Source organism: Piliocolobus tephrosceles, chromosome 3 (genome assembly GCF_002776525.5).
Source record: "Piliocolobus tephrosceles isolate RC106 chromosome 3, ASM277652v3, whole genome shotgun sequence".
NCBI lineage: Eukaryota > Metazoa > Chordata > Mammalia > Primates > Cercopithecidae > Piliocolobus > Piliocolobus tephrosceles.
In genome coordinates, this window is record NC_045436.1 from 169072590 (window position 1) to 169084745 (window position 12156).

General features: G+C 41.0%; 1 protein-coding gene across 9 annotated transcripts in view; it reads left to right on the forward strand.

Annotated features, from left to right (window-relative positions):
- The window catches only part of LDB2 (LIM domain binding 2), a 403225-nt gene that overhangs the window by 135410 nt on the left and 255659 nt on the right, over positions 1 to 12156 (forward strand). For all 9 annotated transcript variants that reach the window (XM_023206959.2, XM_023206954.2, XM_023206962.2 and 6 more), the window contains exon 2: positions 10575 to 10677. In XM_023206959.2, coding sequence (XP_023062727.1) covers positions 10575 to 10677 — 103 coding nt within the window. The remainder of the gene's footprint in view (positions 1 to 10574; positions 10678 to 12156) is intronic.

The window sequence follows — 12156 nt, forward strand, 5'->3', positions numbered from 1 at the left end:
GTTTTATAATTCATCAGTTAAAATGATAACTAATGCTTACTGTTAAATAAAATGCAATTTAGCTGAGAATGAACAAATCATAGTTGAGAATTAGAGAAGAAAAATTCAGTTTCTAGAACATGAGTTGTTTAAAAAAAAAAAAAAATCCCATAGGGCTGGGTGCAGTGGTTCACACCTGTAATCCCAGCACTTTGGGAGGCCAGGGCAGGTGGATCACCTGAGGTCAGGAGTTCGAGACCAGCCTAGTCAACATGGTGAAACCCCGTCTCTACTAAAAATACACATGGTGGTGGGCACCTGTAATCCCAGCTACTCGGGAGGCTGAGGCAGGAGAATTGCTTGAACCTGGGAGGCAGAAGTTGCAGTGAGCCAAGACTGTGCCACTGCACTCCAGCCTGGGCAACAAGAGGGAAGTTCCATCTCAAAAAAAAAAAAAAAAAAATCCCATAAAGGTAAGTAAAAAAGGGAGATTTAAAAATCCCTCTCTGCATCCTTTTCATGCCTGTGCAATTACCAGCTGGTAAGGGCAGATGGTCTTACCTCATTACTTTTATTTGTGTGTCTTCAAGCCGAATTCCACAGGTGTGATGGAAATCCTTGTTTTGGGCTGCCTGTTCCAGAGAGAGACCCAAACGTTTGGTGCACTTGGCGTTGACTGGATGTTGAAACAACTAACAAGACAGATATTTTAGGGAATATTGTTTTGAATAAAGGAACATCATAATGGAACGGTCACGAGTCTAAACTTGCTAGCCAGAGTCCTTGGGGTTGAACTCTTTCTTGGCAACTTGACAGCTGTGTAATGTTAAGCAATATCTAACTCCTCAGTGCCTCAGTTTTCTCATCTATAAGATGGGGTTAATAATGCTACTTATACTGCAGGGTATGGTGAGGTTTTATGGAGTTTATAGTGCACAATGAGTTCAGAATGGTAGCTGGCATATGATAAGTGCCATGTAACTGTTGACTGTTATTATTAAGTGAGGCTGACTCAAAATAAACCTGGTTTGAGATAGACACTTGGTTTTGGAGAAAGGGTGGCTTGTGATGAAGGAATCAAAAACACAGTTACAGTCTTGGAATGTAAATGGACTGAGCTTCGAGGTAACAGAAAGGCAGAAGGCATGGGATTTGGGGTATTTTTTTTTGGTCTTTCTCAATATCTGGATGTGGCAGAAAAAGAAATGTAGGGAGAGCAAGTGTAGCAAGTGTGTTTCTGCCTCGGTCATTTCAGGCAAATTTATTCTTTCTTCAGTATCTTCTGAGAAAGATTAGCTGATGCATGTAAAACAGGAGTAACTAAAATAGTAAGATACAAATTAATAGTGTTATTTAAGTGTGTGTGTACAAGAGAGTAGGGTTATAAGATGAGACATTCTCATTTTTTTCTAGAACCACAAGATACTGAAGAAAGTTCATGCCCTCCCATCTCCCAGCTTTCAGACCCCTTCAGAACGCTCTCCACTTTGACCTGTTTAAGTTTATTTTAATTAAAAAAAAAAAAAACACACATTTTCAGGAATAGATGCTTTAAGTATGGTTCATTCTTTGGAGGGGGTGTATGTATACCACGTGACAAATGGTTGCCATGGTAATTTCTCATTATTGTTGAATTGAAAAATAATTACTCTGGCAAAAATCCCACGTAACCTGTCAGTGCTTAAGTTAAAGATGCCGAGGGGCACTGGGATCCTGTTTTTGGTGAAGAGGGATAGGGTTGGGAACAGGAGAGAATCCAGGATGGAAGCAAAATGTTTCTGTAGATTTTTAAGCATAATTAAGACTCTCTCCTGCTATTTGACATGACTGTGTGTTTCACCCTGATACATGATTAGGCTGCTGGTGAAATTTGGGTTCACCTGTGAGATGGGACAAAAGGACTAAGGATTGTAATAGCACAAATGCATATAGGGGATTGTTTAGAATAAAGAACCTTTGATGGTATTTTTTCCTAAGTAAAATATAGAAGAATTGTCAACTTCACTTCCCCTGTCTGTGCTCAGGCTGAGTTAATTTCATCTTTATTTACCTGGAGGCTGCTGTATGCTATTGTTACTTTCTAGCTTTGGGGAAAAGAACTCACTTTTTACTTATTAATATTCACTAAACACTGGCCACACACAGTTGAGATACTAAACAACAACAAGGATTGGAAGTACCTGTCGGTTGGGAAAACACGTGTCCCAGATCAGAAACCTTGTGGCAGGGTGCACAGAGCTCAATCCACACATGAGTTTGGGCATTTGGTACTCAGTCCGCCTGATCCATGGGTCATTGTGGAGTGGCATGGAAAACCTATGCTTGCTTGCTTTCCTATGCCTGTGTCAAGAAATAATCCTCCTTTTGGTTAATGAAGCCCTTAACATACACTCCTCTTTTAAGAGAATGATTGGCAAACTTGTAGTATTATTAGTAGTGTTACTCCATTTTTGCATCTTTTTTGGACTTCTAGATGTTCATCCTTCTCCCAGCAGAGCTAGTCTATGTTTTGTTATTAAGCTGCTCCTGCTACTAGATGCCACTTGGAAATATATTGCTTAACAGTACTCTTTGAATCTCTACCCATGCATCAATCAGACCAGATGCTTTTAATATGAAAGTACAGGGACCTCCTAATGAAAGGACCAAAATATAGATAGATACAAACCTTATGTCTAGGCACAGCCACTTTAGGCATATGCCTGAGAGAAATTCTTACATATAAACACAAAGGGAAACTACAGACACGTTTATGGCGGCATTGTTGTGATGACCAAAAAAAATAGGAACTATCTGGAGATTATTAGTAGCAAAATGTTTAAATAAAATGTATTACTGTATATTTATTCAGTGCATTATTATGTAGTTTATATAAGGAAAGAGAGACCCAATAGATAAATTGGGGCTAACCACGCTCATGCCTGTAATCCCAGCACTTTGGGAGGCCAAGGCGGATGGATCACCTGAAGTCAGGAGTTCAGGATCAGCCTGACCAACATGGAGAAACCTCATCTCTACTAAAAATACAAAAATTAGCTGGGCGTGGTGTTGGGCACCTGTAATCCCAGCTACTCGGGTGGCTGAGGCAGGAGAATCGCTTGAATGTGGGAGGTGGAGGTTGCAGTGAGCCAAGATCGCGCCACTGCACTCCAGCCTGGGTGACAGAGCAAGACTCTGTCTCAAAAAAAAAAAAAAAAAAAAAAAAAAAAATATATATATATATATATATATATATATATGTATACACACACACACGCATATATATATACATATGTGTGTATATATATATAAATTGGATAGGTCCTCAAACACAATGTTAAAAGTAAACAAATCACAGTTAAGGAAGAAAACATAATGTATCCTATCATGTAAAACAAATATTAAAAGCAAAACAGGACTGTATATGAATGGAATCATGCATGTATATAAATATAAAAGATGAGCTAGGAAGATCCATGTGGTTTTCATGAGACAGTTGTGTATGGGGATCTGGGGGAGGAGAGAGAAAAACAGAGTAGGTTATGGTGACAGAACATTTATTTTTATTTGTAACATTTAATTACTTTAGAAAAGGAAAATGCAATAACATTGCAATAATTGTTAATTCTGGGTAATGGGCCCATGAGTCTTCATCATATCCTCTTTTGTTCTCTATTTTTAAAATTAATAAAGTAAAATTTGGTTTGTTTAATGACAGCCAGTCAAGTGCATTCATGTACTACAAGCAACCTTAACCAACATTTCACCGAGATGTATAATACTCCAAAGGTGGCTCAAAAGCATGGCAGTGTAGGTGTGAGATAATATTTTAAATTTCTTCCTCCATGTGAACTTCTGACATGCGTGTCTGGGGCATTCTGTTGTTGTGAGATGAGATAACAGTGATGTGACATAGAGAAGACTTCTCTCAAACGCTGTCTTGGCCCCTAGCTACTGAGGTTAGATTTTAAGATTCCTATAATTTTAGAGAAAGAATCTCACTCACTGTGTGGGTAGGGCCTTATCATCTGTTTAGTGCATTTTTTTCTACTCCATTATTGGGTACTAATTTATAGGAGAATCCTGCTGAGGATGGATAGATACATAATGCCCATTCTCTATCCTTAAGTAACGTAGTCTACTGGAGCTGTCAGAAGTTTAGGAAACTGTGTATTACAAGGTGATGATTCCATGATAATTTCATATACACTCTATTGGGAGTATAGTTGTCAAGATTTCCTAGTACAGAAGACAGTGAAAGAGGGGTCCACAAACTGCATCATTGCAGGTCAAAAAAATGACATATGCAACGGCAGGGAGGCACAAAGAGTTGACAAGGAGCCCTTGACCCTGACAGGTGAACTGCTGGAGGTCCCTTGGCTCCCATACATTGCTGGGAGGCCAACTCCAGGGCTCCCGCATACGCTGGCTCCTTTCTGGTGTGGTAAGAATGTTTTTTCTCTGGATAGACTGTCTTTTAGCTTAGACACACCAAATGTTGTATCTCTTATATCTGCCAGTCCCAGATGTGCGTGCCACCCAGTACACCTGGGATCAAGATGTCAGACTTGTGGTTGTGTTTTAAAAGCATGTTCTATACCCTTTACTTGGAAGTTGCAAAAGGTTGATCTTTTTATGGGGGGGCAAAGATGAGACTGGTCAGTCTCAATGCACCTCCTGGTTAGTCTCCAAGTTAGTTTGACTTGTGATGATTATGTGGGTGGAGTGAGAGTGATCAGCTGCACCCTGCTTCGCCTCTAAACTTTAGCAGAAACCAGATTTAGTGAGCTACTCTATGGGATCCTTCATCAAAACAGCCTTGATAACTTAACTCACGCAGTCTCGTACTGGCTGTCTTGCTGAACATGGCCACATTGCCAAGTCCAAAAGGAGAGTGGGCCATTTTTGTGGTTCTTGCATTTCTCCAATGATGTTGGCTCTAAGTTTCCGGTCAGCAGGTGGAACTGCTGGCCTGTACATAAAATTGCAGAATTTTAACTAGTACCTTTTCTTTCAAATGACCATGGTCTCTTTCTCTTCCTCACATGTGGCCAAGCAGAGTGCTGGTGTCCTCTGTGTTGCAGCATCCATACCATTCTATATGACTGACAATTAAAACTTGGAAAATGGAGGGAATGATTTTTTGGGGGGGCGGGGAGTGACTGTTCACAACTCATGAGGTAGCTGTGTTACCAAGAACTGAGCTTCTACGAGTAGAGTTGTTAGATCTTCAGCCAGAGACTTCCATTTGACTCAGCAGAGGTCTTAGCTGTATTTCAGCCATTCCCTAAACCCCTAATCTCTTTATTATGCGCATTACCCCTACAAAATTACCTAACTGATCTCAGGAACTATAGCAGAAAACAGAATGGAAGCAAGAAGTGTTCCAAAAGGAGATTTATTATTAGGAACACCATGTGAAGGTGGGAAAAAGGGTATGAACTCTGAAAGGTTGGAGGAAGAAATTTCCTCCAGTCAGTGCTGACCTCTTCCTCTAACTCTTGTAAACCATTTTTGGTCTTCAACCTAAAGTGGGAAATAACTTTTTAAATAGAATTGTTTACAAAAAAACATGTATTGGAGTTAGGCAGACTTGTTACGTGAACTTTAGCTTCATCACTTTCTTGCTTTCTGACCTTTATTGAGTAGCTTGCCTTTTTTGAATTTTAGATTCTCTATGAATATCTTAAGGGTTAAATGAGATAACGATGAATGATAATAGTTGACACATAATGAACAACTACTGTATGCCGGGCAGTTTCTCTTAAGTCCTCGCAGCCCACTGAGATTATTATTCTCACTTACCCAACAAGCAAACAGACACAAAGAAATTAGGTGAGTTGACTGAGGTCATCCAGCTATTAAGAGGCAGAATTCACCTGTGTAGGTCAGTATAACATTGAAGTTAAGGAGATAAGTTCTCTATAAGGCTGCCTGCTCTGCCCCTTGGTAGCAATTAGGGTAGTTATGAATATAAAATGGTTCAATACATCTACAGTACTTAGAAAATTCTGGATTACAATACTAACATTAACCCAGGGCCCCCAACGACGTGCTCTTTCCGTAATAAGCTTCCTTCATATACAGCCAACACAAGAATGGCCTATCCCCAACACTTAGTAATTTTTGTCTTAAATCTCTACTCCTTTTATTCCTTTCCTAAATAAATATTTGTTCTGTCATAACTAAAGACTAATTCAAAAGCTGTGTGTGTGTATGTGCATGTGTTTGCATGTGGGGAGAGATTGAAAATTACAGTTTAAATACACAGAACGTCATTTTTTTTTTTGAGACGGAGTCTTGCTCTGTTGCCCAGGCTGGAGTGCAGTGGCCAGATCTCAGCTCACTGCAAGCTCCGCCTCCCAGGTTCACACCGTTCTCCTGCCTCAGCCTCCCGAGTAGCTGGGACTACAGGCGCCGCCAGCTCGCCCGGCTAATTGTTTGTATTTTTAGTAGAGACGGGGTTTCACCATGTTAGCCAGGATGGTCTCGATCTCCTGACCTCGTGATCCACCCGTCTCAGCCTCCCAAAGTGCTGAGATTACAGGCTTGAGCCACCGCGCGCAGCCTAGAACGTCATTTTTATGCCAGTTTAAAATTATTGACCAACAGACAAAGTAGGGTCCACAATCAAGATCTCTGGACAACTTTGTAGAGTGATTTTCCTGAGCTGAGTTTGTGATGCCACAATAAGAAATTTCATATATCCATCTATCTATTAATGTGTTCTATCAGCCAAACAAAAATATTATTTTATCTACCTATTATATGCCTGGCTCTGTGAATTTAAATGTTACATTTTTATATCGAGAATGTTCTTTCAAGATTTGTGACCAAAACAATTATTTTGTGTGTATGTGTGGTTACCTAATGTGCCCATTCTCCCAGCAAACCTCTTCTGAAATTTCCTGAGAAGTTGCCTTATCCCATGTTCCACTGAAACTAGTTTGAATTGTATGACATTTCTCATTCTTGGATCATTATGTCTCTTTCAACTTCTGCCAAAACTCACGTGCCTATCTAGGCCCTTTGGAACCTGTAACACTGCTCATAGACATTCCTCAAACCTCATTGTAACTTGAGTACTTTCTTTTCTCCCAGTGACCTCAGATCAGCCAGCATTTCTCTTGACTTTTGCCTTTCACTGGTTCATTTTCCAGCAGAAGTGTCAGAGACCAAGAGTTAGATTATCAGAAAATAGAGGGTGATATGGTTTGGCTCTGTCCCCACCCAAATCTCATCTTGAGTTGTAGCCCGTATAATCCCCATGTGTCATGGGAGAGACAAGGTGGAGATAACTGAATCACAGGCGTGGTTTCCCTTATCTTGTTCTCATGATAGTGAGTTAGTTCTCATGAGATCTGATGGTTTTATAAGGGGCTTCCCCCTTCACTGGGCACTCATTCTTCTCCTCCCCTTCTACCATGATTGTAAATTTCCTGAGGCCTCCCCAGCCATGCTGAACTGTGAGTCCATTAAGCCTCTTTCCTTTATAAATTACCCAGTCTTGGGTATATCTTCATAGCAGTGTGAGAATGAATTAATACAGAGGGGATCCAGTCATTGGGCCTCTGAATAATGAGCAAAGTAAATGAGAAGTAATACATTTTCATTCAGATTTTTAACTGTGTTGTGGACAGATGCTGTTGCCAGGGAAATGGGTTGCTAATGGTTGAAGTGATAGGGAAAAGTGCTGATTTATAAACAGACTATTTTAAAAAGTTCATTTTTTTTTTTGAGACCAAGTCTCACTCTGTCACCCAGGTGGGAGTGCAGTGGGGTGATCTCGGCTCACAGCTACCTCTGCCTCCCAGCTTCAAGTTATTCTCTTGCCTCAATCTTCTGCATAACTGGGATTACAGGTGCCCACCACCACGCCCGGCCGGCCAATTTTTGTATTTTTAGCAGAGATGATGGTTTCACTATGTTGGTCAGGCTGGTCTCGAACTCCTAACCCTCAGGTGATCCACCCACCTAGACCTCCCAAAGTGCTGGGATTACAGGCGCAAGCCGCCACGTCTGGTCATAAAGTTCATTTTCAATGCGGTTCTTTATAAAGTGGAATGCCTCCTGCCCTAGATATAATATTAAAGATGGTAGACAGAGGCAGGGAAAGGGCATTCTATTGATGATCTTCACTGTCTTTGGAGTGCTCTCCTGCAGATTTTATCTCTTGAACATTTTATTGATCTTCACTCCCTTTGGGGAGCACTTTATACATACTTATTTATTTCATCCTCAGATCTGTGCTGCCAGATAGTTACTATTGTTGTTGTTATTGTTGCTTCTAAATAAGTAGACAGGCTGGGGAAGGTAGAATAAGTTGCTAAGTTCAATAGCTGGGAAGAGGCAGTGTTGCCTGCAGGACTGAATTCTGCCATGATGTATTACCAACTGCTTTACTGTGAAGCGCCAGGCAGTCTCCTGAGCGTGAGTCCTGGCTACAGGTCTGCACAACAAGGCAAGGAGCTCAAAGAAGAAACCAACCTGAGACTAAATATTCCCTTTCGACTCTTTCTCCCCTCTTGCTGAACTCTAACCCCTGCCTCTCAAAGACTGTCAGGGAAATGTAGCAGGTTGCTGTATAGAGCAGAGGATGGGTAGGTCGGGGGTGTCCAGTGGTCTGAGTTTAAATTCCGTCTCTGACATTTATTCGCGGAGTGAACTGGAGCAGGTGACATTTACTGCCTAAGCTTTGGTTTCTGCAGTTGCAAAGTAGAGTTGCAAAGCAACTTCATTCATTCACTGAGCTGCTTTTATGAGTAATATCCTGGGCTAGACACTGTTCTGGGGGTTGGGAGATAAAGTAGCAAGCAAAACAAAGCCCCTGTGTACAAGAAGCTTATATTTGTATTGAAGAGAAAAAGAACACACACACAGAAGAAATGGATTCCTAGCGTGGATTAAGTAGGAAAATACACATAAAGTCGTTAGACTAGTGCTTGGCATGTGGTAAAAACTCAATAAATGTTAACTGTGACTCTTTTTCCATCTGTGTAGTGATTTAAAGTCAAATAAACAAATGTATCCAGTCTTCTGAATAGGGTTTCTTTCCCTGGCAGATTCCTCCACTTCTAGGCCCACTGAGTTTTCTAAAAGCTCCGCAAGCTTCCAGAGCGTTGAGGACGTGTGCCACGGTCTCAGATGTGGAGCGAAGCTGCCTGTTTAGTTGCTCATGTGATTGTCTTCTGCTAGTGGGTTTTAAGCCCTTTGAGGGTAGGGACCAGTCTCTTATTCAGCTGTGCATTCTGAAGGCCTACACATAGTTAAGTGCCTAATACGTATTTGTTTCTGAAAGGAGACAAAGCAGACCAGTTTGTACGTGGATCCATGCGTTGCTGTTCGGTGGTTTCCTATCTACCCTGTTTTACTGAGGAAAGGTTTGGCTTTTGCTATGGTGATTGGAAGGAAGCCAAAGAGAGACACAAAAATTCATTTGTCTGAGCTTCTTCTTTTCTGAAGGAGAGGACGGCATCAATCTTCCGTGGCTCCTTAATTATTCTTGCTGGGACTGAGGGTTCATTCCTGAGGCCTGCCAGTGACAACAACTTAATGTTGTCATAAGCGGAAGAACTCAATGGGAAGAAGAGAGGCTTGTGGTATATCTGCCAGGACCCGGCAGTGGGACTATTACATGGGGAGTGGCAATTCCCTTTCTGTCTCCCCTTCCGTCTGACAGGCAGCTGGGATGCATCTTGTCTTCAACTTACAATTCTCTAGAAAAAACATGGTGCTTAAGAATTTTGGGATAAATCAAGTCCTATACCGAGAATTAGGCTGGGATGTGATTCCTCCTGTAAATATGACACTGTGTAGAACCCTCTTAATTCACTGTGAGAGGGGGCCCTCTTCTCCCCTTGGAGATTAACAACGATTCTAACTGCCTTAAACTGGGCCACTTCCAAAGTGTTTTCTGCATGAGCAGGAGAAACATTCAACCCAAGACAAACAAACAGAATTCATATGGATGGCCTGCATTCTGCTGAACTGCTCTATTTTTAATACTCTTTTTAACAACAAGCTAGTGGTTGCCTATCCTCTTAAAACAATCAAGAACAGTCCATATATATGTGACAATCTCTTGTGCGTGAACTTCTCTATCAATGTATCCATCCATGTATCCATACCTCTATCTTTTACAGGGATATTTGCAAACGGTAGAGCTGGGAACATCTCTTTTGATTAAATTATGTTTGAAAATTATGTTTAACCTGGTTGTAATATTGTGGTTTCTATTTATAAAAATGAACTCTTAAAACAGCAGAGAGAGAGAGAAAAAAAAAAGTCGCGTGTATTTTACATTAAATGCAAACCCTTTTGTCAAAAAACATCACATTGTGTTTTATGGTACATTTATTAAATCTCCCCAAATATATACTGGAGAATTAATTTGTATTCGGTAGGTTTGGGCTCACTTATTGAATTGAAACTTGGTTCCCAATTGAGGCAATTAATTTGAAGAGTGACCACCCACCTACCCTTTCCTAGAACACCCACACATACACACGAAGTAACGAGCAAGCAGCAACTGAATTTTTCTTTCTCTTCCATTTTCTTTTCCTCTTTGAGATATTTTCCACTTTCCCCTGTTAAATAAACGATCTGTCTCTTTGCAGGATAGCGACAACCTCTGGTGGGACGCCTTTGCCACTGAATTTTTTGAGGATGATGCCACATTAACCCTTTCATTTTGTTTGGAAGATGGACCAAAGCGATACAGTAAGAAAGAAGTTTATTTTTCTAATATTTCCTCTTTTTGTGCCTGTAAGAAAACCACAGGGGTCTTCAGAGAATAGCACAGAGCTGACAGCCTGACAATAATACCTCCACTCCTGAAAATGTTCTTGCTTCCTATCAAGTCATTGTCACTGGGTGGCAGCCCGAGTTGGCTCTGAGACATTTCCTTCGAGGCTTAGAACGTCTGGGTATTTGCCTGTTTAGAGAGCAAGGCAAATATGAACCAAGTCACAAAGTGACGAGTGGGAGCGGAATGATGGAAAATTTCCATGCATCTCTTCTCTGCCACCCTCTTTTATCCTTGACGGTTCACACTTGACATTCAATGTTCTGCTTCTGAAGGTTCTTAAAAAAAAAATTCCCACTGTCACTGTATCAGCCACATCCTTCTAATTCCCTCTTATCAATTATCTCAGGTATTTATTTGACAAGTGCTATCTTTTTTTGGGGTGCGGGGAGGCCACAGTTGCTTTGAACATACGGTTTGGGATTAGTGTTGACAGAATTATAGTTCCTTGTCTTTCAGGCTAGTGATAACTCTGTAAAGATCCTCAAATTACAGCCTGTGGCACCTTGGGTAACAGCTGATCTGTCCTGATTAGGTTCAGCCAACTTGTCAGAGATCAGATTTGCTACTTGTGCTATCAGACCAGGAGGCATAGATGCATCAGCACAAAAGCAATTAATGTCCAGTTAGATCAGAGAGAGATGCGTTTTCAGAAATCAGTGTTGCACGTAGGAAAGAATCCATCAGAGGAAAAACATCCCCACTGTCACAAACACTGAAATGATGAGGGAACCAGCCGTGGTATGATGAACCAGTCATGGTATGAATGAGTCAATCCAGAACATTTGAAAAATTGACAGGTAATAGGGTTCTTGATACATGTGATTGAAAGCTCTGATTGTTGCTAATCTATTTCAAAGCCACTATGGAACAACAATTAAAACAAAACTCAGGGAAGCTTTAGGCAACTTGGTGCCATTTGCATACTATTAACAGCTATACTAGTAGCATCAGTTGCATAATTAACTGATTAATTATGCTAACATATGCACATGGTGATTTTGCAATAGTGTTAAATAGGGGAGGAGCAGCCTGGAGTGGACTTTCTGCCCAACTGAAACTGGTTGTCAGGTGCATCTCTTTATATTTGTGTCTCATAGACTTTTAAGGATGTGGGACATTTCTAATCAGTATTTTGGGTGAGAGGAGGGGCAGGCAGTATATCAGAAAATGGGCTGTTTAGAGGACCTTTATATTCAACAAAGTGACTCCTGGTCCAAGCACTGATAAGCCTACTTCAAGGGGTCCTGCTGAGTTAACTTGCTCTCCGGTGTGTGGGTGCCCCCAAGCAGCCTCATGCCCTAAAGAGGTGTTTCAGAAGTCCCTGAGAGATAAATGAACTCAGCAGTCCAACAATTACTCCCTCCTCAAAAAGCTGCCTGATCAATGGCATA